Below are 24,611 nucleotides of genomic sequence, written 5' to 3' on the forward strand. Positions count from 1 at the left end.
GCCCCGCCCCCGCCCCGGCGCCCCGCCCCCTTGGCGCCATCTGGGAGCCGAAGGGGGACGTTCCCCCCTTAAGAGAATCCCGGGGCCCCGCCCAGCTGCGCGTGGCCCTTTTAAGGGCCGTCACGTCCCCGGGGTGGGGGGGGGGTTGGCGCTCTCGGGCGAAGTCAGCGGCGGCGGGGCTGGACCATCGCCCGCGGGAGGGGGAGCGGGTCGGGCTGGACCACTGCCCGATGCGGGGGGAGGGGAGGGCTAAACCATCCTGTGGAGGGGGGGTCACCGGAAAAGGGGCCCCCGTTGCGCAGGGCTCGGGGGCGCCCACAGTAAACGGGGAGGGCGCCTCTTGCAGGGCCCCCCCTTACAGGGGTGTCCCCAAGGAAGAAGGGAGCCGAAGGAGGGCTCAAGGCTTTTATTAGAGGTCTTCCGAAGCGGGGGGGGGGTCCCCAAAACTGCGGCTGGAGGGTTATGTCTGAGGGGCCTCTGTGGCAGAGGGCAGGTCGCCCGGGGGGGCCGGGGGCAGGAAGCGAGAGACCCAGGGGGTCTGCAGGAGCTGCCGGGCCGAGAGGCGCTGCGAGGCCGGGCACAGCAGGCGCAGGATCACGTCCTGGGGGACACGGCAGTGGGGGAGGGCCCCGCGGCCTCTCCCGAGGCCTGGAGGGGCCCCCGTCAGCTGGGAGACCCCCGGGCCCCCGCTGCCTCCGGGTGTCCCCCGGCTGCCCTCCGGCCGCCGGCGCGCCTCAAGGCCCTCTAGCTCCCCTACTGCCCCCACGGCGCCCCTCCAGTACCCTCCAGATGGCCCTCGAAGCCCCCCCAGGCCCCCAGCTCCCCTCTGCGCTGCAGAGCTGCCCCCCATCTGCTGCTGCCCCCACGCGCCCTCTAATGCCCCTTGGTGCACCCGGCCACCCCCCAGCCCCACCTTGCAGTCCTGGGGCAGGGGCTGCCACGAGGGGAAGACGAGAGGCTGCTGGATCTGCTGCAGGAGGCGCCGCAGGTTGGTGTCGTCGAAGGGCAGGCGGCCCAGGAGCAAGGCGTAGAGGATGACGCCAGCGCTCCAGGTGTCCGCCAGGAAGGGGTCGTAGGCCTGCGCCTGCAGGATCCTGGGGCAGGCGTAGGCGTACGATCCACAGAAGGTCTGGCTCAGCACCCCCCCAGCGGGCACCCCCCCAGAGGTGGAAGCCCCCAGGGACTCCCCGTTGGCCTCCTCCAGGGCCACCTTCCGGGGGAAGCCGAAGATGGAGATCTTCACGTTGTCCTGGCAGTCCAGGAGGAGGTTCTCCAGCTTCAGGTCCCTAGGGGAAACGCGGGGTGGGGGGTGTCTATGGGGCAGAGGACAGTGTGGAGAGCAGATAAGGGTGCAGTGGGTTAGGTAGGCGTGGGGGCAAACAGAGGCTTTGGAGGTCAGAATCAGGGTGCGTAGGGCAAGTAGGGGACACAGAGATGAGCTGTGGGGCAGATAGGGAAGTTTGGGGGCAGTTGGGGGTCAGATAGGTGGTGTGGGGGCAGATAAGGGGGCTGTGGGGCAGGTGGGGGAAGTGTGGGGCAGACAGGCTGTGGAGGTCAGATATGGGTGGCGTGGGGTCAACAGGGCGGATATGGGGGTTTCGGAGCAAACGGAGGTGTGGGAGGCAGGTGTGGGCTATGGGGCAGAGGGTGGTGCGGGAGCAGACAGGCAGTAGGTAGGAGACAGAGGGGGCCCTCCCCCCGGCGCCGCAGCGGGGACCCTGTTGCCCCGGTGCTTGCCCACCGGTGGACGATGGCCCTGCTGTGGAGGTAGGCCAGGCAGAGGACCAGCTGGGAGAACCAGTGTCCCGCCAGGTGCTCGGGGCAGGGCCCCTGGCTCTGCACCCGCTGAAGGACGTTCCCCAACGGTGCCAGCTCCATGATGATGTAGTACCGCGCCGTGGTCTCGATGGCCTGGTAGAGGGTGATGAGATGCTTGTGGTGCAGCCCCTTCAATACCTGCAGGCAGGGAGGGGCTAGCGGGGGGCAGGTCTGCCCCGGAGAGCCCCCCTTGGATTGCCGCTGCCCCCGCAAAATGCTGCATCTCCTGCACCCAGTGCCCCTGGCCCCATGTAGCTCCTGGATGCCCCCCCAAGGCCCACCTTGTCCCATGGCACCTGACAATGCCCCTGAGCCCCCCTACCCTACTGGCTCTCTCCAATGCCTCTCCAATCCCCCCTGCTCCCCAATGCTCTCCCGTCCCCCCTGCCTGGATGTGATGGGGCAGGAGCTCTCGGAGATATTCCTCCGGTGCCTTTCTTTTGGAGATGACTTTGATGGCAACCCGGGCCTGCTGCCGGCGGGCCACAGCCTTGTACACCTTCCCGTAGGTGCTGTGGCCCAGCATCTGCTCCAGTTGGTAGCTGAACTGCTGCAGCACTGCCGGGGTGGCAAGGGGGGCCGCCTCGGCCATGCCCGCAGGCAGCGAACCTGCCGGGTGGAGCAGGGCCTCGGGGCCCCCCCGGCGGGAACCAGCCCCCCAACTGCTGTGCCCTCCCAGCCCCCTTCTCCTCCTTCCAGCTGCTCCCCTCCGCCTACAGCCCTGGGGGTTCCCCCCCTTGGTGACGTCACAACCTTGGGGATTCCCCCCACTGGTGACATCACAACCCCCAAGTTCCCCCCCCCCCCGGCTGCTGTGGAGATGGTAGATGGGGGGGGGCGGTTGGTTTTGGGGGCGCTCTGAGCCCCGCGGGGCTGTTAATTGGGGCAGGGGCTTAATTCGTGACCGCCGGCCAGAGAGACCGCAGGGCAATTCGGGCAGCAGGAGCCAGCGCGAGACCCCCCGAGAGGGGGAGGGGGAGGCGGCGTTGGCGGGGGGCGAGGGCCGCAGCCGGACCCCGACGGGGAGCCCCGCCGTGCCCCGCCCCCTCCCCGCGGTGGGGGCGTGGCCGCCGCCGCCGCCGCCGCCCAATGCGCGGCGCCGCCGCTCGGCCCGCCCCGGCGCCTGACGGCCAATGAGAAAAAAAAAACCTGCCGCCGCCCAATGAGCGGCGGCGGCGGCGGTAGTTGCTGGGCAGGCATGCGCGGTGCGCCCAATGGGAGCGGGGCGCTGCGGCCGGGCCCGGGCGCAGGCGGCGGCGGCGGCGGCGGCGGGAGCGGCGCGGCGCGGCTGGGCCGGGCCGGGCCCCGGCGCTCACCATGCCCTACAAGCTCAAGAAGGAGAAGGTGCGGCGGCGGCAGGGAGGGGCGGCGGCGGCGGCTCGCCGCCCTGAGGCCGGCCGGGGGCTGCGGCGCGCCCGCCCGCTCCCTCCCTCCCTCCCTCTGCCGCCCGCGGCCTTCCCTCAGCGCGGCCGTTGGGCGGGGGCGCGCGCGGGGCTGCGGCCGGCAGGGGGCGGGGGCGCGCGCCGCGGGGCGGGCGGGCGGGGCGGCTGGTGCAGGAGGGCGGCGGGGGCGCGCGCGCGCGGAGGCCCCGGTTCCCCCCCCCCTCCCCCCCGCCGGTGCGGGCCTGGCCCCGGGCGGCGCGGGGGCCTTACCGGCGTCCCGGGCCCTGCGCGGGGGCGGCGGGCCGCGGCCTCGGCCCTGCCCCAGTCCCGGGGCCGCCCCGGCGAGCGGAGGCCCGGGCCTGTGCCCGGTGCCCGCTGGCGCCGGGGTACCGGGAGCAGGTTGCTGTTGCATAACCGTGCGTAGCGCTGGCCTGCGCTCGGTTTGCACGGCGGCTGGCCGCCCCCCCCCCGGGCGGGCCGGGCCCGGCTCCCGCTCGTTCCCCCAGCGAGGCAAAGGCGGATGCGGCGAGGGAGGGAAGCGGCTCTGGGGGCCCTTTTGAGGAGTTACTGCACAAAACACGACTTACTGCGGAGGCGGTGGGGGGAGGTCTGTGACGGAGCAAAGCGAAGCGATGCCCGGAGAGGTGGAAATTGCTGTGCAAGGTGAAGCGTTCTCTAAGCGCGTTTTCATCGTTCCAGGAGTCTCCAAAGTCTGCAAAAAGCACTGCAAAGCCTGGCAGTGGCAGTAGCGGAAAGGATGGTGGGGCAGAGAATTCAGAAGAGGTAAGGATTTCACTTTGGATGCAGCAGCATGCATGTGCAACTCATCTTTGAGGAAAAATAACCTCCTTCGCTTCACCTACTTCAAGCTGATCTGTCAGATGAGCTATCTCACCAGGGTTTTATGGAATCGCAGACAAGATGGTAGCAAAGGTTAAAGTTAAGATGAAGTTAGTTGGTCCAAGGGGAATGATGGCAATGGAAGAGACAGAATGACTTGGGTGCCCTACAGTCCTGCAAAAAAGAGACTTGGCACAATGCTAAAAGGCAAGCACTGCTCATAGAGCTGGGCAGAGCGTGGTAAAGTTGGCTGCAGAGAGTGAAGAGCTGCCCTTATCGAGAAGGAAGAAGCCTGATGGACTGGAGCAGCTTCCATGCTCCTGTCAGAGCAAAGCAGGGTAAACTGTTGTTCTGTTGTGGCAGAGCAGGAAAGAGGTGAGAAGCAAGGAAAACGGAGCTTGTTCTTTTGAGGCGTTTTCTGGGGGAGTGGGGCTAGGGAATAATTGGTTCAGCATCTGAGAGAATAGGAGTAAACTACTAGATAGGAAACAGTTCTCCTGTGTTATCACAGCCTTCCTGTTGCCGAGCACAGCATTGCTCACAAAAAGGGAGGGTCTGCATTCCCACCTGCACAGAGACACCCTTCTGATCTCAGTTTTGATGCTGCCAAGCTACCTGCGTCAGGGCTGCTTCAACAGAAAGTGAGACTGTGATTAGCTCTGCTAAAGTTGGTAGAAATTTGGGTGAACCAGAGCTTTTCTGGTAGTCTTTGAGTTTATCTAGCATTTAAATGGTGTGGTTTTGGATTCTGAGACTTGGCTTCAGCACAGTGCCGTATGTATGTCCAAGGAAGCGCCTTTTTTTTTTTTTTTTTAAATACCGCAATTTGGCAAACAAGCTGTGCCACTTTACATCCGTAGAAGCCTGTGTGCTCAAGACGTGCTTGGAACATGTTCTGATTGGGAGAACCAGAGACAGGAGATGTGTAAGGCTGATGAAGACTAGGGAGAAATCTGTAGTTCAATTGGACAGCTGTAGTCAAAGTAAGGTTGTCCTACGGTCTCCTTGAAAGCATGTTGCAGAGTCTGAGATAACATCCCTACTACTAGCCACTCCATTTCAAGCTCTAAGCTGTGCTCATGCCTAACCTGCTGTGTAGCCAGAAGAGTCAGAAGCTGAGTTTGTTTGCCTTGGAGCGAGGGGCAGTTTTGTAGATTCTGTTACTATACCCTGTCCTAGTCTGGGCCTCTGCCCGTTTTATTCTGTGTGTACAGCTGAGAACTGCTTGCTGGAGGGCTGTCCGCTGGCTCTGAGGAAGTGAGGGAACTCCTGCTTTGCCTCACAGGGTCGGGCTTACCTCCTATTTATTTAGCACTCTTTGTCTGCTGAGTTCACAGTTCTGGGAAGAAGAAGGTAAGCCTGGGTCTCGCAACACAAGGGTGACGGACAGCCATCAAAGCAGAGCAGGCTGATGTCCCTGTCCAGATCAGCAGGGGCTGCGGTACTGCTTTCCTAGTTACCGATGGTGTAGTAGGAAAGGAAGAATAGCGCAGGTCGCAAGCTTCCTTCCGTGACCCGAAACGGCCCGTAATTGTTCCTGGGTGCAGAAGAAATTCAGAAGTGATGTGTCTAACCTTCCCTCCCACAAAACATACCCAGCCACTTCCTCATACCCCAAACTAAATCCAGCCCTTCTTTAAGATGGAAGGCTGGGTCTCCTTTGATCATAAGAACAGAGAGCAGACACCTCTGCAACGTGCTGCTGCCACAGGTCTCTTCTTCCTTTCCCTGCTGAGGTTGCAGTGAAGTTTGTTCTCTCTCAGTGCTTTCCTGTCTCTGGACTGCTCTGCTGCAGAATGGAAGAGAACTCTTTGCTTGATAAGAAGAAATGTATACCAGTTTGAATGCAATTTTCCTGCTCTTCAGGAAGCACAGAAAGGTATTCTGACTTTCACTTTGGGGGACCATGAGGATTTAGATGTGTGTGCTGGGAGTGAGACTCCTGCCTTGTGTCAGAAGCTGGAGGGAGTTTGTGGGGGTTTTGTGCCCTATAAGTTCCCTTGTGGGGGTTTTGTGCCCTGTAAATTCCTCTACAGAGTTACGGTGGTTTGGTTGCCTTTCCTAGGATCAAAGTTATGTGTGCCAAAGAGAATTTCCTTCTTTCTTCAGTTCTCATTAAGGGCTTGACGCGTTTGCGCAGGAGAAGAGCATCTAGGCAGTCCTCTTCCAGTACGTGCTCCCCTCCCTCATGTTGTGTCCGAGGAGCAGGGGAAGACTCTCAGCCCTAATTTATCCTGGTACCAGAAAGCTGTGAGTTGTTTTGCAATCAGACTGTCTGATGGGTGGAATGAGTAAAGCTCTGCAAAGAGCAACTCTGGTTTGACAGACCTGAGCAAGTGCAGTGGTCTAAGACCTCCTGTGGGGATCTTCGGTGGGGTGAAGAGGAGGATGGGAGTCAGCCCAGAAACCCTTAAGCGTCAGTGCTTCATCCTTCACAGCAAAGCAGCTCTTGGTGCGGCTGATCTGGAAGGGTGCATATGTTCAAAAGGAGTCTCAGATCCGCACGAGGGAATGGAGGTGTTTGAATTCGCAGGTGATTACCAGTGCAGTGCAGTGATGGGGGAAGTGAAAGGTGGGTTCCTGCACTGTCTTCATTTCTACTTGTTCTTGTGGCTGCCCAGCTTAGGGTGAAGCTATCGGAGACGAAGAGGCAGCAGTGCCTGGCCAGCCTCTCTGTTTTTGGAGGGGCATGGTTTGCCTAGGAAGAGACGGGACCAGTGGAGGGAACATAAGAGCGGGGAGTGGGAAAGAGGGTTTGTCTTTTGTTCTCTCCCTTCCTCTTCTTCCTGCCCCTTCCCCCGACATGATAAAAATACGAGCGGAGAGAATTTCTGTGTGGCTATTTAAGGAGAAAAAAGAAATAATGTCAAAGAACAGGTCAGCATTAGATGAGAGGATGAGAGAGTTACTCCTCCTAGCCAGAAAGACTGGGAGAGGCAGCTAGGTGGGGAAGAGTTAATGACCTGGAAGTAGGAGCAGGAATTAGCAGCAGTAAAGAGGAGAGAGGAGTTGCTCTGCAGCCTCAAGGGCAGGTTGGAGCCTTACAGATGAGATTCACAGCTCTGGGAGAGGGTGATTCTTCTCACTGAGCTGCTGTATTACATGTTTTGCAGATATCTCCACGGGGCTTGTTACTGCAGTACCTGGAGTTCATTAGTCAGAGACAGGCTTTTCAGTGTGTTGATGTTACTTCTGAGGCAGAGAGCCCTATTTTAATAGGGAAGCCGTATAACGACAGGCAAAGAGAAAGAGAGCAGGTACTGACTTGAGGGATGGGAAAGGAACAGTCATCGGAGGAGGAGCTGAGAGCAGATCTGGGCTGAGGAATTTGGCAAGCATGGGATGCTCAAGGGACCAGCGAGGCAGAAGGGCTTTCTGGGTGGTGAGGTATCCAGCTGCAGCAGGAGTGCTTGCAGAGGTGAGGTCGTGGGTGGGTAGGAGCCGGAGGAGAAGCTGATGATGAGAGCTCAGGGTGGCTGGGGGAGAGGGTCTTTGTCCCAGGGAGCCCAGGGTGAAAAGAAATGGCGTGGAGCAGGCCCAGGGCCTGGGGCTCATTGACTTGCACAGGCAAGTCCCTAGCAAGGAGGAGGGGTGGTGGGAACCGGAGGGGAGGAAGCGCTGTGAAGCCAGAGAGCCTGTGCGTGGGGGACCTCCAACATGGTTGCAATTGGGGCTGGCCTGTCTTGTCAGCACGAGCGTCCTGCTCTGCCGCAGTAGGAGAGGTGGGGCTGCTGCACCGTGCTTGGATGTGCTGCTTTGTGCCGTTCCCTTCAGCCTAGTCGTCTCAGCGCGTGCAGCCCGTACTGAAAAACAGCATCTCCCAGGAAGCTGACTTTGCTGTGGTGGCGCAAGTCCTGTCTGGCAGGAAGAGGGCTGAGCCTGCTCAGGTAGGAGATGTGTGTGTGCAGCCATGCGGTGGCCAGCTGGTGTTGATGTCAGGGAAGCAGTTTGCGAGGTTTATACCTGTGCATTAAGAGAGGAGCTTTCAGCTTTAGCAGTCTGCTGTGTTTTCAAGGCTGGAAACTTCTGAGAAGAAAATATTTTCAAACTTGAAACAAGCTTCTTCTCTCCTGATTCTTGTGACCGAGGCAGGAGGGGTTGAAGGCAGAAAGACAGCAAGCCTGCCGTAGGAAGTGCCTCATGAAAGCAAGCATTCAGCCTGATGCTAGAAAGCCCTTATAGAAACAATCCTTCCTAAAACCCTCCAAGCGCTGCAACATAATAGTATATCTGACCCTCCCCAGTCCTCCAACCAAGCTGTCTATTCAGACATTCTCCTAAGCAAAGGGACAATCTGGATTTTATCTGTATTTCCTCACGGGGATTTTCTCTAGGAAACGTGTGTGTGTGTGTGTGTGACTTTGTGCGTGTGTATGTCTGTTTCTTAAATAACTGGCAGTTAAACCTGAAGCTGTGTTTTGTGTTTCTTCATGCCATCTATTCAAGACTGTAGAAGCTAGTGGGAATGACTTTCCCAGACTCCTAATGAAGTGACTGTGGCTGTAACCTGTTAGCATGCAGTATGCACACTGTGCTGGGAGCATTTCCCTGCGGCATTTCTGAGCAGATGGGGAACGCACAGACATGTCCCATCAGCCCCAGATGTCTTTTGGGAGAATGTGTCCTGCTTCCTCCAGTGTCACCAGTGAGGCTGCTGCTGTGTCTTTTGTTTCTCTCTGTGCCGTCTTTCCCCCACAGTGGAACAACGTTCAGATTCTGCCCTCCTCCCACGTGGAAGGAAAGTGATCTAGCATACAGGACTAGCCTTCCCAAAAGTTTGGGCAACCTCTGAGTGGCTCAAGCTGTTCTGATACCCAAATATTAAGAGTGAGGAATGAACTGCTCCTTCCTGGAAGGTTTCCAGCAAGGATTCCGCCTGACTTAACTGTTGGTCTGTCTTCAGAGGAGAGACCAGTGTTCAGGATTAATTGCTTCCTGTTTGTAGCCTGCCCTCTTTTGCTGGCAGGCACAGCTGTTTTCTTGCTCCCTCCTCCGACCATTGAGCAGTGCTGCTGCATGCAAGGAATTGGATCAAATCTAAACTGGAAAGAGTTTAAATCTTGCTGTCTCCCCCAGGCTTGGCTTGGACCTGAGTTTGAACCAGAGCTGTTATATTTAGGACTTCTTCCAGCAAGCCAGACCAGAACCAAAATACTTCTGATTTCTGCTTCAAAGTAACGCTTTGACAAAATCATTGGTGTCCCGTGTTGGGCCCTGCCCTTCACAGGGAGTCGTCGTACTTGCTAGGATCTGCAGAGCAGTGTTCCCTGGAGATGACCTTCCCCGTTCCTCCCTTGCTCCCTCCTCACACGCTGTGGATGCCTTAGCTCTTGCTGTTGCACTGTGGTGCCATGCTGCACTTCTTTGGAAACCGTTGAGATTTGGTTCAGGGTGAAGAATGTACCTGTTGCAGGTAAGCTGCAGCTAAACCGCTCCTCACAGGAAGAGACTGGCCGTATCTCGTTTCGAGGAGAGCTCTGATTAGCTTCTACACTGATGTTTTCCCCAGAAATCCTTGTGGTCGATAGTTTGGGGAGGTGTGCGTTCGTGCCTATGTGCTGTGTGTGGCAGCTGGAAATCTATTGGAGGAGGAGTGGTGACCTCCAAGGATTTCGTCCACCTCTGCTCCCCTTCTGTGGCGCTATCCCTGTCATGTCCTAGACTGATTCATCCTGCAGCCCCTTGGCTGTGTGTGCCAGCCCAAAGGAGCTGGGAGAGCCTGGGAATGGGAGTGCTGCTGGGCTCATGCCACAGACCTGGAGTAGGCTGAGTGCTTTCTGCAGCTGAGCCCTCTGCTATAGGCTTGCCGATGGCACGTTGCGCTCTCAGTTTTCCACGTTACGTTTTCCTCTGTGAAACAAGTTGAGCCAGTGTGGTGTTAGCTATTGAGCCATTAGGGCCTGAGTGGGGACTGAACCAGCAGGGCTTCGGTCAGATCAGAGCTGAGCTGAGAAAATGCTGGCTTGATTTTTCTGGTTACCTGCTAAAAAAGTAGCAAAGTGCCCCTCTAAGTGCTATGTAACAAGCACGAAGCGGAGGGAGTGTACCAGTGCTTCCAGCTGGTCTCTGAGCAGCCTGCCTGAGCCAGCGTTCCCATCAGCCGTGCAGTGTGTGCTCGTTGTCCCACAGCCAGCATGTCCATCCGGCGGTGATGAGTGAATTGGGACCCTGGGACTATTGAGGATAAGCATGCTTCCTCCATCAGCATGGCTGTTGTCCTTGCTATGCAACATGCTCAAAATAACCGAGCACTGTGCACCTCTTACCTGTTTTTATTGCTGAGGCCTTTTGTGCGGGTGAATGTGGACGACGGCTTATGGATTGGTTGAGTATAAGAGTGCATCCCTTATGGATAGAAGGTATCTCCTCCTCAGTTTCCAGATATGCTGATGTACACCTTGGTGATATGGGAAGCGGTTGGCAGCAAGGTGTACATCCTACAAAGATCATGGATGTCTGCGCTGGAGGAAAGTACAGGTGATGCGTGTGAAGAGGTCGTATGGCTGAAAGGGGTGATGTGGAAAAAGCCAATGGACAGGAAAAGTTCAGAGAGCAGTGAGGCCAGGACAAAGTGGGGCGGGGGGGCAGATGGGATGGGGCAGGAGAGCCCAGGGCCTGGGACCTGAGGTTTGGGTAGGCACTGGCGTTGTATAGCTGTGAGGAGCAGGAAGGAGCAGAGCAAGGTGGGTCAAAAACGGTCCATGTGTGTTGTAGACTGACCGCTCCCAGTCCGTGGATGCAGCAAGGATTTTAGTGGTCTTCACTATTGCCTCTTTCGGGCCATCACGTCTGATCTGTTCTACCTACTGCTCTGCTTTCTCCCAGGTGGCTCCCTACCAGGGCATAAGGAAGCAGCTTGCTAGTTTTCCAAACTTCCCTTTGCTGCGTGTTGTACAAAGTACTGTAACCAGAGGGAGCATCAGACTGAGATCTCTGGACCACAGAAAGTGCTGAGACAAACAAGTAGAAATAAGAAAACTGCTATAACCTGTTGCAAGATGTGGCTTTGTTTTCCATATCTCTAGCATCCAGTGTGCTATGGGGCTCTGAGGCCTTCGTGGTATCTAGTGGAGCTATGGGATATACATAAAACTGACGTTTGCTTTGCAAATATGCTGCAAATGCAACAAACCGAACTAGAGCCCTGCAGAAGTATGTAAGATGCACTGAAATGCCAGTGCAACAGTGAAAAACTTGCCCAGTTTCTTCAGTCCAAGAAGATACTGACACTATCTAATAGCTTGTGAGGCTTGTAGGTAAAAGCTTACAAGTTGTTTTACTCTCTTCTCCCTCATCAGGCCCAGCAGCCACAGCAGCCACCGCAGCAGCAGCAGCAGCAGCAACAGACAACTTCGAATAAGCGCCCCAGTAACAGCGCCCCCCCACCGACCCAGTTGAATAAGATTAAGTACTCGGGGGGACCCCAGATTGTGAAGAAGGAGCGCCGACACAGCTCCTCTCGCTTCAATCTGAGCAAAAACCGGGAATTGCAAAAGCTTCCAGCCCTTAAAGGTAAGAGGCCCTGCCGTGTGGGTGATGTGCCCGACGAGCTCCGTCTTTTCTAGACGGGCACTGTGTGTGTAAGGGCTCCTTCCACAGTGACCCTCAGAGTGTCATGCTGGCCTACTGCTGGCAGTGCCACAGGGACAGCTCTGGGAAAGGTGTCTGTCACAGACATGGCAGCATACTGAAAATCAAAAGGTTGAGGGATAGCTTAAAAGAAAAGGAGGGCACTCGGTATGAACTGCATTACTCATCTTGCCATTTGAGCTGATTGAAACCCTGCTGTTTACATTTATTTGGAGTTACTTCAGACTCTTCAGCAGACTGTGCAGGAAGGTGGCAAAGCGCAGAGACCTCGGTGCAGGAGTTAAAGCAGGCTGTTTTTTGTTCCTACAGCCACTGGTTCCTGGGAGAGGACCAGGCCGCCGCCGCCGCCTCCTCCTCCTCCTTGTGTTTTCATCGCAAATTATGTTTGCGCTATTAACTTGCCCACATTAGGGCAATTGTCCAGCGTTAGCAGTTAGTCTCAATAATGATGCAATTAAACATGGCTTAAGTGCAGACAAGGAGAAAGTGTTTTCAGCAGTCACTCAGCCAGACCCGTTGCTGACACTATTCACAGCAACAGGCAGTTGTCTTTGGAAAGACAGCTGCCTCGCAACTCAGCAGTTGTTCTGCAGATCAGAGGTACGTTTGCTTGGTTGGCCTTAACAGTACATAGCTTCCAGCAGCAACATACCAAAAGTAGAATACTGTTAATATCGGGCCTCTCCTCTGGGTTGCCCCCTCACAGGAGGGTTAGCCTACAATGTGCTCTGCCTGTCTCCTGTGACTAGGGGCGCAGGGCGTGGATGTCACTGGTCTGTGTTGGGAGCCAGTTAAGCGAGGACTTATTCCAGGTAGTTTATACTGGAAACGGGTTAATGCTTATCAGATCACAACCCCCTGTCATGTCTGAAATGACCTCATGGAGTTTTTGCTCCAGAAGCCCTGAAATCCCACTGCTTCCCACATCTCCGTAGCAGAGAATTGCTGTCCCCCACTTTTCCAGCAGCAGCTGAAGGAGGGCTGTGACTAGGGAGGGAAGGCGCGACGGGGAGCGGGGAGGGCCATGCAAACCTGAGTGAACCAGATAGATGTTCTGCCTGTCGCCAAGGACAGATGTCCCTGCTTTCTCTACCAGATGCTCCTCCACATGAACGAGAAGAGCTTTTCATCCAGAAGCTGCGGCAATGCTGTGTGCTTTTTGACTTCATCTCCGACCCCCTCAGTGACCTGAAGTTCAAGGAGGTGAAGCGAGCCGGTCTGAATGAGATGGTGGAGTACATCACGCACAACCGTGATGTCGTCACTGAAGCCATCTATCCAGAAGCTGTCGTCATGGTAGGGTGTGAAGCTGGTACTTGGCTGTGTGCCACAGAAATGGGGATTGTTCAGAGGAACGTGTGTGGGGAGGGGCAGGGATTTTTTAGGAAGGAGCGTGACCCCAGTAGTACCCATCCCTTGTTATCTGTCTCCCTGAAGGAGAAGAGGGTGAGAGGGTCGTGCGCGTGTGCTTTGTCTGGGAGCGTCTGGTGTAGAGAGAGCTGGAGGTTTTTGTTCCTGGCATAGAGATTGCACTTAACAGAGTTTATGTGGAAACTGTAACCCTGTGGCTTCAAGAGAGGGAGCGGTTTGTGGGCTTGGCTCTGCCAAGTCATGATGTGCTGCTCTGCAGTGAGAGATTCCGGAGGCCTTTGCTGCTGGGAGGGCCATCACAAGCTGTAAGTGTGTCATTGATGCACTTGTTCTACTCAAGTTTTCAGTGAACCTCTTCCGAACGCTCCCGCCATCGTCCAATCCCACAGGCGCGGAGTTTGACCCTGAGGAAGATGAGCCTACGTTAGAGGCTGCCTGGCCACACCTTCAGGTGAGGAGGCGGGGGGATACAGATCTGGCATATTTATCTCCAGGAAAAGGAGAGCCTGTGTAGTCCTGGAGCCTGCTGGCCTCCCCTGCTGCCACCTGGCTGCCTCCCCCAGCAACTGAGGCTTGCTGCATCCTGTGATGGGGCCTACTACCCATAGGTCCGAGGTAGTCTGTAGGCAACAGGGGCAGCAGGACCATCTTGGAAGCAGGCTGTAGGCTCTGTGCAACATTAACCTGTAGATGGCCACAGTCTCACACGGCGCTGAGGTAGGCTGAAAGCGAACGCCTTACGAGGTGTAGAGGGAGTTGTGTCAAATGCAGTGTTCTTTCCCCTCCTGAAGGCCCAGGAGCCTCTGGGCTGAGCAGCATTAGAGACCAGCACCCTTGTCTGCTTCAGGCACTTCTCTCCTTTCCCTGCTCCCTGAGAGGCATGTGGAGGGAAGAGGACTGCTTGGTGCTGAAGCAAAGCCTGTGCTGGCAGGTTCACCTGCTGTTGTGTCTCATTTGCACTGGATGTAATTCAGTTGCGTTAACTGGCAACAATAAGAGCTGAAAAAGTCAGGGAAAGGGAGGGAGAGGGTAAGGGGGCCAAGGATCTTTTAGCTAGGCTACATGCCCTGTCAAAAAGACTTTATGACAAACCAGCTGAAAAGAGATGTGAAGGCAACGATAAACGTGGCTTAGCAGAGCTCAGAAGTGAAAATCAGGAAGTAAGCTTATGAGGGTCTCACCAAGCATCTGCAGAGAGAACATGTCAAGCAGACAAAGGCAGAACAGGAGCCAATTGTTGTGAAGTGAAGCAAAAAATACAGAAAGGAACTAGGGCACAGTATTGCAGTAGTGCAAAGTGACTAACCACTGCTGCAGTTGATGTAGGGATGTGAGTGGTGGTGGGAATGGCACATCCTCAGTACCATGGAGTGGTGAATGCTGGGAAGAATTTATTTCTTGCCGAGTTAACTCAACAGCTGCCATCATAGATTCATGGCAGGAAGTCCGCTGCTGACATTTGGTCATCACCTCAGCGTCTCTGTGTTTCTGTCCTTGGCAGCTAGGCACAGGCTGTGGATGAGTGACCCCATAGCTCCTTCAGCACCAAAGACCTTGGGGGTCTGGCCTGTGGCTTTCAGCAGTACTAGGCAAGGTCCACCTACAAGGGCTAGTCTGCCCCAGGGCTAACACTAAAACCAGAAATCGCTGTTTCAACACTTGCTGCCTTCTCAAAGTAAGCTGGCCTTTTGTAGCCAACCGGGGCACAGCATGCAATGCGTGTGGCTTAGTGGGGCCAAGCCAATCTTGCGGCAGTCCCCTGGAGTCAGAGGACCTGACATATTTTCACAGAATGACAGAATGGTTGAGGTTGGAAGGCACCTCTGGAGATCATCTAGTCCAATCCCCCTGCTCCAGCAGTCATCTAGAGCACATTGCCCAGGATCGTGTCCAGGCAGGTTTTGACTCTCTCCAGCGAAGGAGACTCCACAAGCTCTCTGGGCAACCTGCTCCAGGGCTCAGTCACCCTCGCAGTCAAGAAGTTTGTCCTCATGTTCAGATGGAACCTCCTGTGTTTCAGTTTGTGCCATTTGCCTCTTGTCCTGTCAGTGGGGACCATGGAGAAGAGTCTGGCCCCATCCTCTTGACACCCTCCCTTCAGATACTTGTACGCATTGATCAGATTCCTCCTCAGTCTTCTCTTCTCCAGGCTGAACAGGCCCACCTCTCGCAGCCTTTCCTCATAGGAGAGATGCTCCAGTCCCCTCCTCATCTTTGTAGCCCTCCGCTGGACTCTCTCCAGTAGTGCCATATCTCTCTTGTCCTGGGGAGCACATTACTCCAGGTGTGGTCTCCCCAGGGCTGAGGAGAGGGGGAGGATCACCTCCCTCCACCTGCTGGCGACACTCTGCCTCATGCAGCCCAGGATCCCATTGGCCCTCCTGGCCCCAAGGGCACATTGCTGGCTCATGCTTAACTTGTTGTCCACCAGGACTCCCAGGTCCTTCTCGGCAGAGCTGTTTTCCAGCAGGTCAACCCCCAGCCTGTCCTGGTGCCTGGGGTTATCCTTCCCTAGATGCAGGACCCTGCACTTGCCTTTGTTGAACTTCAGGAGGTTCCTCTCTGCCCGACTCTCCAGCCTGTCCAGGTCTTTCTGAATGGCAGCACAGCCCTCTGGTGTGTCAGCCACTCCTCCCAGTTATGCATCATCATCAGCAAACTTGCTGAGGGTGCACTCTGTGCCTTCCTCCAGGTCATGGATGAATACATTGAGCAGGACTGGAGCCAGTACTGACCCCTGGAGGACTCTGCTAGCTACAGGCCTCCAGCTTGACTTTGCGCCACTGATCAGAGAGCTCTGTGAGCTCTGTCGTTCAGCCAGCTTTCAGTCCACCTCACTCTCTGCTCATCTGGCCTGTACTTCCTCAGCTTGCCAGTGAGGATGGTATGGGAGACGGTGTGAAAAGCCTTGCTGAAGTCCAGGGAGACAACATCCACTGCTCTCCCCTCACCTACCCAGCCAGTGGTCCCATCCTAGAAGGCTCTCAGGTCGGTTAAGCATAATTTCCCCTTGGCGAATCCATGCTGGCTACTCCTGATCACCTTCTTGTCGTCCACGTGCTCCGAGATGTCATCCAGGATGAGCTGCTCCATCCCCTTTGCAGGGCTGGAGGTGAGGCTGACAGGCCTGTAGTTCCCTGGGTCGTCCTTCTTGCCCTTTGTGGAAGACTGCAGTGGCGTTGGCTTTCTTCCGGTCCTCAGGCACCTCTCCTGTTCTCCGTGTCCTTTCCAAGACGGTGGAGAGTGGCCTAGCCAGGACGCGTGCCAGCTCCCTCGGCACTCGTGGGTGCATCCCGTCAGGGCCCGTGGACTCGTGGGTGTCAAGTTTGGACAAACGATCTCTGACCCGGTCGTCCTCGGCCAAGGGCGAGTCTTCCTTTCTCCAGGCTGTCTCCCTGGTCTCCAGGGTCAGGGATTCCTGGGGGTTGGCCTTAGCAGTAGAGACTGAAGCAAAGGAGGCATTCAGCAACTCGGCCTTCTCTGTATCGCTTGTCACCAGGGCCCCTGCCCCATTCGGGAGTGGGCCCACGTTTTCCCTGGTGTTCCTTTTGTCACTGCTGTATTTGAAGAAGCCCTTCTTGTTGTCCTTGACATCCCTTGCCAGATTTAATTCCAGATGGGTTTTGTCCTTCCTTGTTGCATCCCTGCATGCTCTGAGAGCGTTCCTATATTCCTCCCAACCCAAGTGGCCCGTCCCTGCTTCTGTGTGGGTTTTGCCAGGAGTTTCTTGTTCATCCATGCAGACGTCCTGCCCCCTTTGCTTGACATCTCGCGCGTAGGGACGCATCGTTCTTGAGCTTGGAGGAAGTGATCCTTGAATATTAACCAGCTCTCTTGGACTACTCTTCTTTCTAGGGCCCTCTCCCATGGGATTTCCCATGGCATCTCAAAGCCTCTGCCTGACCCTTTGCCCTCTCTTCTGGAGGTTTCTGCTCTTTGTAGAGACATGGGCTGAGTGTGAGGGAAGAATTTCTCAGGGCTGGTGTCTTCATCTGAGTAGGTGTCTGTTGTCTTTGGTAGGACCTGAGGTTATAAGATATTATGCAGGCTTGGGCAGTTGCCTGCCAGTGGTGCCCCTGCGCATTAGAGCAGGGGCAGCTGAGTTGATCCCAACAGGTGGTAGCACAGATTCCCATGTTTTCTGTGCCACCATTCAGGGTTCCCAGCCTTTCCCTGAACCCATAAGGAGAGGGAAAACTTCTAAAATATAAAGTAAAGACTGTGGGATTGTTATTTCTTTTTAAATGATTTCTCCTTCTTCCCCCGCAGCTGGTGTACGAGTTCTTCCTCCGCTTCTTGGAATCGCCTGACTTCCAACCAAATGTAGCCAAGAAATACATTGACCAGAAGTTTGTACTATCTGTAAGTAATCCTGGTCCCTGCCACTGTGCACCATCTTTATGAAGGGCATGCAGCAGACATCGAGCAAGGCATTATGTAGGCAGTCTGACTTTGTTGGCAAGTGCTAGATGATGGGTTTTGTTTATTTTCTTCTCTCTCTCTTTATCTCCCTCCTGTATGCTTGCTCAAAAGAACAGCCAGAATTTTCTGTGTCAGGCAAGAGTGTGTGCGAGTTGTAGTCCATGAAACTCAGCGCTCGCTGTACAGGTGGAGAAGGGTGTTGAGGGCCTAGCAGGGGAAGTACAGGGACACCCAGCTTTGGAAGGTGTCCAGGTCACCACTGTGCTTCAGGAGATTGAACGGATGCTGATAGTACCAGTTTGTGACTACCAGCCTGCATCTTTCAGGGAAGCGATCCTTGTGCTCGGGGTGCCGGAGGTGTCAACTGGACAAGCCACCTTTTGCTGAGCAGGAACACTGCCCAGCGTTGCTCGTAGCTTTATCCAGGAGGGCAGTAAGCAAGCACTGACCAAATTCCTCTCCCATAGCTGCTGGATCTCTTCGACAGTGAAGACCCCAGAGAGCGAGACTTCCTAAAGACCATTTTGCACAGGATTTATGGCAAGTTCCTGGGTCTGCGAGCATATGTGAGACGGCAGATCAACAATATATTTTACAGGTGAGATGTTTCCTAATGTTGCTGGCCCAATGAGTGGGTGGGACGTTCCAGTGAGACAGATTTGGGGCACAAGGCTGTGATTCCATCTCTGATCTTGACTGTGATTAGCCAGGTGACTCAGTCATGTCACAGTACTTTAGTACGGAGCATTCACCCGTGCTTAAGAGCAGTGAGGATTTGACAGTGCTGACTGTCTCCAGTGCACGTAGCAAATGTTAGGACCTATCAGCATTAGCTTTTTTGTGGTGATGCTGATCTGGAAGCCATGAGTGGGATATCTGCTTCAATCTCTTACACCTTGCCCTCTCTTTCTGGAGCTCTTTTACTTATTAGGAAGTTTCCCATCTTTGTTGGCTTTCCTTTCTTTTGCTTATCAAACTGGATACAGCATTTTGGCAATGACCTCTCATGTTTCTCCCTTTATTTTAGGTTTATCTATGAAACAGAGCACCACAATGGGATTGCAGAGCTGCTGGAGATCCTGGGAAGGTACGGGCTCTTTTAGAAGTCCTGAAGGCCTCATAGTGTGTAAGACCTCCTAGCCCAGCGTGCTGTGTGAGTTGGCAGTGCATTCCCTCAGCTGTTTCTTCAGGAGCCACCTGTTCCGGGGGATCTCGGTTGGACCAAGCACACATGGGAAAAGCACTCTGGCCTGCCCATAAATGCAGTGGTAGCGTTCTCCCCCAGCCTGGATTTGTCTGCTGTTCTTTCAGGTCTGAGCTAGCCCTGCTTGCTCTCTTACCTCAGCCGGCAGTAAGGGAGAAGACCCACAGCTTCTCCAGTGGGTTCACAGCACTGAAGCAGTTCTCCCTGCCTTCAACTGCAGACCCTCTTAGGCTGCTGTCTTCCTGTTTTGTAAAGCACAAACCTCTGGGACTGGGCTGCCTCTGTGCTGGCCTTCCCAGAGGCTCTGTTTAGTTACCTGATCTGGTGTGAGGAGTCCTATGCTCAGCCTGGCACAGGATACACCGGAGCCCAGGCCCAATCAGAAACGTTTCCTTGCTATGCTTACTGAGGAAACGTGCTCTCTCTGAGCAGAGTGCGCAGGGTTGAGCCCCAGCGACTGCACTCCTAGTGCTGGGTGTTTTCTGGAGGTGTGAATGAGAGCCAGGGCAAGCCACTGATTCTTTGGGGTAAGAACTCTTGTATTTCTGCCTGGTAAAGACATTGATGAGACTCTTGTTTCTTCTCAGCATAATCAATGGGTTTGCTTTGCCTCTGAAGGAAGAGCACAAGATGTTCCTTATCAGGGTCTTGTTACCTCTGCACAAGGTGAAGTCTCTAAGTGTCTACCACCCACAGGTGAGAAGTGCTTCAGACTTCCAGGGCAGAATGTGATCCTTGCAAAAGCAGGTGTTCGGGCTTGCTTGTAGCTATTCACTAGGCTGTATTATACAAAGATCTTGCTGTGAGATGTTTTGGACTCTGCACTAGTCTCTTAATGTGGTGATTTGTCCCTGTCTCACGGTGCCTGGGCCTCTGTGCATGTGTTTAAGCCACTGGCTGATAGGAGGGTATCCTGCCACGTCCTGCTGGCCTAACTTTCTGGCCTGCTTTGCCTTTCGGGTGCTGGAAACTTATGTTTGGGCTCTACTGAAACCAGAGAGAAAATTCTGAGCTCCAGTCATCAGCCTGCATGGGTGGTGTAAGTGTCAGCAGTTAGCAGTTGTTGAGATAGGCAGAGAAATCATGTGCTGGGCATTTAGCCGGATACAGGGATTAATTTCTTGCCCTTTAGTAGTCATAATAGAGGAGAGCATCAGGACTCAGCTCAGGAAGTAAAAAAGCATGGGTACTGATCAGTGATGTCTGCTGTCCTGACCTTGTTTTTATGTATGGGGCTGGGCTTTGTGATGGTCTCTTTTCCTCCCTCCCCCGCCCCCACCTCCAGCCATGCATGCAGCTGTGGTTGCATTTGAATGTGTTAGCTGCAGACTGCTCTAGGTGGTTCAAGTTTTACTTCTTTACGCTGTGCACGTGTCCTAAGCTTGGTTCTTGTTGGCTTAGTCTTAGTGAACCTTCACTTGTTATCAGAAGAACTGGATTTCTTTGGAGCTGCAGCTGTCTGCTCATCACGCACATAGCAGAGGGCCTAACATGGCTTCCAGGCAAGGGGGGTGGTGGTGGTGGTCCAGTACACTTGAGGAAACTCTAACCTTGCCATGCTTTTTCCTACAGTTAGCCTACTGTGTTGTGCAGTTCTTGGAGAAAGACAGCAGCTTGACAGAGCCGGTGAGTAACCATCATTAATGTCTGTGTGTCAGTCATGTCCCCAAGACCTTCACAGTTTCCTTGGGGTGCAGCAAGGGAGAAAAGGGCCAGAGAGACTGCAAGCCGCCTGGATTGTTCACTAGACCCACCCTGTGCCCTGCAGATGGGTGCTGGCCTACTTTCCCAGCCCCAGGGCAGGAGGGACTGTGCTGCTCATGTGCAAGCCTTTTGCATTCTGTCCTGAAAGCTTCAGGAAGGTGGATTATGGTGTTCCTTTGTGCTTCAGATCTTGGTGTAGCAGAAGGAAAACTATACAAAGCCATTCTGTCAGGACAGGGCTTTCACTATTGACAGATTTTTGAAGAGACCAAGCACGTGGCCATCTGACATCTGAGGGAACCAGCGTGAGCTATCAAGGACCCTGAAATGTTAGGCGTTCACTCCAGACTGCCAGAGATGGCTGAGAAACTGTGGGGATGAGGTTATGAAACTGAAACCAGATGGTCTATTTGGGCAAGCCACTGTTCCTTGGAGAAAGTATTCCCCTTCCTGCTCTAGCATCAATATGTTACCTCTGTGGTGTAAGTCACGGTATAGATGTGTTTGCCTTCAGGACGCAGCGCTGTGAATCAACAAGTTGTTCTACAACTTGTGAGTGGTGTGACTGGAGGCCTTGGCATATTGCAGTTACTGGCTGCACAGGCCTACAGCAGTAGCCAGGCTATGTGCTGGCTTGGCAGAGGGTGCAAGCAAGAGACAAATGTTTCTCCACCCACTGCAGGACAGGAAGATAAGCGTCTTGGAAATGCCTTTTACAAGAGTTAAGCTTTGTGGCCTCAAAACAGCAGATGGCCAAAGAACGCGTGCTTGTGTTATTGTGCCAGGGAGCACCGGAAAGTGTTTGCATTTTAATGAGTAACACTGGCTGAGGTTGTTCTGTTCTGTGGCTGAAGTGCATGCGTTCGTGGTGAGCTTGACTGTGCTCAGTGGAAGCTGGTCAGCTGTTGTCAGCTTTCTGGCTCTATGGCTGTGACATCAGCAGTGCTGAACCAGACCTCCTTGCTTTTCTCCTAGATTTGGGTCCTCCATTTCCTGTGTTCTTAAAAGCCTGCTCTGAAGCAAATTGCAGAGAGTAGCTTCCTGATCATGCTGAGTACTTCCTGTGGCCGAAATCCAGCCCAGGGGCCTCCTGCCAAAGCGCTTACGGTGGAGTGAGGGATGGGAGAGGAACAAAGTCTGTCAGTGCTTCTGAGGTTCATTTTGCAGCTTATTCGAGCAGCAAAGCTTCATAGCTCATGACTGCTTACTGGGTAATGGTTAATGACCTCCCTGGGTTAGAGACCCAGGCCTGGTTCGGTGCTTGTGAATACCAGTGGGATGAGCCAATTTCATTATCTTCAGCACCTGTTGCGTTGGGTCCCAACCAGACAGATCAAGGCAGTATTGCCACAGGTTGTGTCCTGCTGAAGTGGAAACATCCTGCTGTGAAGGCTTTGAATAGGCTCCTGATGTGGCTGAGGCTGTTGAAGTCTTGGGAGAAACACAGGGCTTGCACATCAGCAAGGCTCTGACTGCGCTAGGAGAAGTTGCCGTCAGCGCTGGAAGGAGGCCAGATCACTCGCTGGGTCCAAGCCCACTTAGAGCGTGCCTCCCAGCAGCTTGCTCAGCCAGGCTCGACATGGTAGCTGTTGCACTACAGCAATCTGAATGATTGCCAGGTGAGCAAGGCATCAGACGTGCTCAGTAATAACAAAGAGACGCGACACAGCTCGCACCACCTTAGCTGTAGAAGAAATTGCCTCTGAGTCACTGAAGCTAACTCCTGCTTGAATGGCAGATCTGAATAATGACAAACACTGCGGATGCCAAACTGCTGGCTGCTCAAGCTTTGGGTCGATGGAAACATAATACTCACATGTTTCTGATCTTTCTGTTGCTTTGCCCACTACTGTCCCTCCACTCTGAACTTCCACTCCAGTGCTGGCTTCAGGATCAGCTTGCTAAAGTATGCAGAGCTTGAGAGAGCAGCTCTTACCACTAATTTTGTCTGCAGTTCACATGGAGTGAAGGTTTCTGTGACCGCTGTGTCAATGGCTCCAGCAGAGCAAAGGTCTGCAGTCTTGAATCCTGCCTTTGACAGTGCCTGGAAGCAGATGGGTGGGGAAGAAAGGAGTGTTTTGTTTTTGTTTTGTTTTGTTTTGTTTTAAAAAAAAAAAAAAACAAGATCAAGCGGGGTATAGCCCTTCCCCAGTAGATTTTCTCAGTGTCTTTTAAGCAATAGTGTCAAGACTTCCTCAGCCAGAAGTTGCATTTGCACTGCCATGTTTAATCCTCACCAGTAGATGTAGCCTCCATAAACCTGTCTAATCCCTTCTGGAGCCCATTTGGACTTTGAGTCTCCAGCAGGTCTTGTGTGAATGAGTTCCATAATCCAGTTACCTTTGTATGAAATGTTATTTCCTTTTGCTCGTCATGAACCTGTCACCACTGCATTATTTATTGGGTGCTCCCCAGTATTTAAGTTCTGAGGTAGATTGGAAAATGATTCCCTAGTCACCCTCCCCATACAGTATCTGATTTTTGTTGGTCGATCTTCCCCAAGCTTGACTGATTGCTACTCTGCACTGTCTGTCAGCTTCTGGCCACTTTGGCTTGGGAACCTTCCTTGTTTGGCTATGTTTGGAAGAAATTGCTTCTAGGCTTTGTGGTTGCAGCAGGTTGTCAGAACCGTTGTAGCCTGGGCTGTGCTGCTGTCTTACGCCTAACTTGGCAGTGTCTTTGCTCTTTTCCGCTTTCTTCCCTGGGAACCTATGCTGGCATTCTGAGAACGTTCTCTTTACATCTGTTACTTCCTCTCCTCTGCTGTTGTAACCAAACCTTTAAAATCTTATTTCACAGCTGGTGTTAACTTCAAGCCTCTAACGTTGTATCTGTACCCCTCGCACTCAGGTGATTGTGGGCTTGCTGAAGTTCTGGCCGAAGACGCACAGTCCCAAGGAGGTGATGTTTTTGAATGAGCTGGAGGAGATCCTGGATGTGATTGAGCCCTCCGAGTTTGTGAAAGTCATGGAGCCCTTGTTCAGGCAGTTGGCCAAGTGCGTCTCCAGTCCACACTTCCAGGTGGGTCCCAGCTCAAGGAGGGGGCAGGGCACTGACTGGCACCCCACTTGGCATGTGAGGTGAGACTACCTTTCTTGAGCTTGTCTTTGTGGGTCAGTGGCATGTGGAGGTGTGACCAGGGTGTGAGTACTAGGCATGATGTGGTGGGAGACGGTGAGACTCCCCCACCATATAACAAGCTCATCCAAAGTGAAAACTAGGCTGATTTTGAGCTTTGAGTGGACTCCCTCCTGCTGCACTGTGCTCTTTGGCACCATGTACTGCAGCAGCCTGGAGCTGGAGAAGAGATGCTGTGCCACCTCCTGTTTTGGCTGGCAGATGCAGTATAGAGGAGATCTATCCAGCATCACCATGTTGAAGTAAAACCAAGCTGGCTGCAATATTGGAGTGAGGCCAGCCAAAGAGAAACTGGAATTAAAAGCAGAGAAGGTGCTTTGCATTAATCTGCTGTAGGTGAAACTGAGTGAGGTATAGTGAAAACATTAGAAACTGCTTCTTGCTTCCTTGCTTCCACTGAAAGGAAGATAACTCTGTAGTGCCAGGCTAAAAAAAAATCTCTGTGGCTGGTAGTCTCAGGGTTTAAAGTTGCCAGGGTGGTAGGACCTGCTAGCAGGTCCTAGGTGGTGGTCTTGGCCCACTGCTTTGGGTTGACATGAAGAATGTCCTGGAAGAAGATACACAGTTTGCTGGTGAAGCACGTGGCTGACCCAGGAATGGGTGGGGTATTAAATAGTGACATATCCCTTCCCTCGAGTGAGCTTGGCTGCACAGTGAGGCAGACTGGCTTCACATGTGTCTTTTGATACAGAAAGGTGCACGGTCATTTGTTCAGAAGCCAAAAATTAGGTCGCTCATTTTGAGAAAGATCACTGTTTCCAGGAAAAAGTGACCCTGGAAAGGACTTGAGGAGCTAGAAACCAGCTAGACATAGATTCCCAGTGTGGTGCTGGGAACCAAAGGGCCAATTATAGTAGGAAACTAGGGACCTGGAATGGAAAAGAGCAAAGGCTAGAGGAGAGAAATCTTGTACCTCATAGCAGTCTTTTTCTGCTGCCAGCTCTTTCAAAACAAGACTAAAAACCTGGGCACAAACCCCAAAGGCTTCCCATACAATGAGCCTGAGCAGTCTCAGTCTCTGCAGCTTGACAGAGAGCAAAAATAGGCTTACCAAGAAGTCAGTTCCTAAGAGTGCCTTGGTGGATGAGAGGTTTCGGTGAGTTGATTGCCTGTTAATCTAGCAGATAGAGGCTTAACAAGAT

General features: G+C 54.0%; 2 protein-coding genes across 5 annotated transcripts in view; one reads left to right on the forward strand and one right to left on the reverse strand.

Annotated features, from left to right (window-relative positions):
* Positions 1-391: 391 nt before the first annotated feature.
* On the reverse strand, positions 392-2,410 carry TSSK4 (testis specific serine kinase 4). Its single transcript, XM_068936530.1, has 4 exons — positions 2,207-2,410; positions 1,742-1,956; positions 914-1,286; positions 392-601 (listed from the first exon to the last, which is right to left on the reverse strand). Exons 1-4 carry the CDS (start codon positions 2,408-2,410, stop codon positions 461-463), a joined length of 933 nt encoding a protein of 310 aa, XP_068792631.1. The 3' UTR covers positions 392-460.
* Positions 2,411-3,067: 657 nt separating this feature from the next.
* The window catches only part of PPP2R5D (protein phosphatase 2 regulatory subunit B'delta), a 35,621-nt gene continuing 14,077 nt past the window's right edge, over positions 3,068-24,611 (forward strand). Inside the window, exons 1-12 of one of the 4 annotated variants that reach the window (XM_068940858.1) lie at positions 3,077-3,162; positions 3,900-3,983; positions 5,804-5,919; positions 11,339-11,552; positions 12,727-12,926; positions 13,342-13,452; positions 17,271-17,363; positions 17,891-18,021; positions 18,451-18,510; positions 19,215-19,323; positions 20,200-20,253; positions 23,182-23,352. In XM_068940858.1, coding sequence (XP_068796959.1) covers positions 5,869-5,919; positions 11,339-11,552; positions 12,727-12,926; positions 13,342-13,452; positions 17,271-17,363; positions 17,891-18,021; positions 18,451-18,510; positions 19,215-19,323; positions 20,200-20,253; positions 23,182-23,352 — 1,194 coding nt within the window. In that variant the 5' untranslated portion in view covers positions 3,077-3,162; positions 3,900-3,983; positions 5,804-5,868. Of the gene's footprint in view, positions 3,163-3,899; positions 3,984-5,803; positions 5,920-6,195; positions 6,291-11,338; positions 11,553-12,088; positions 12,231-12,726; positions 12,927-13,341; positions 13,453-17,270; positions 17,364-17,890; positions 18,022-18,450; positions 18,511-19,214; positions 19,324-20,199; positions 20,254-23,181; positions 23,353-24,611 lie in introns of those variants that run through there. The other 3 variants (XM_068940857.1, XM_068940859.1, XM_068940860.1) reach the window with 3 other exon arrangements.

Source organism: Struthio camelus, chromosome 3 (genome assembly GCF_040807025.1).
Source record: "Struthio camelus isolate bStrCam1 chromosome 3, bStrCam1.hap1, whole genome shotgun sequence".
Classification (NCBI taxonomy): Eukaryota; Metazoa; Chordata; class Aves; order Struthioniformes; family Struthionidae; genus Struthio; species Struthio camelus.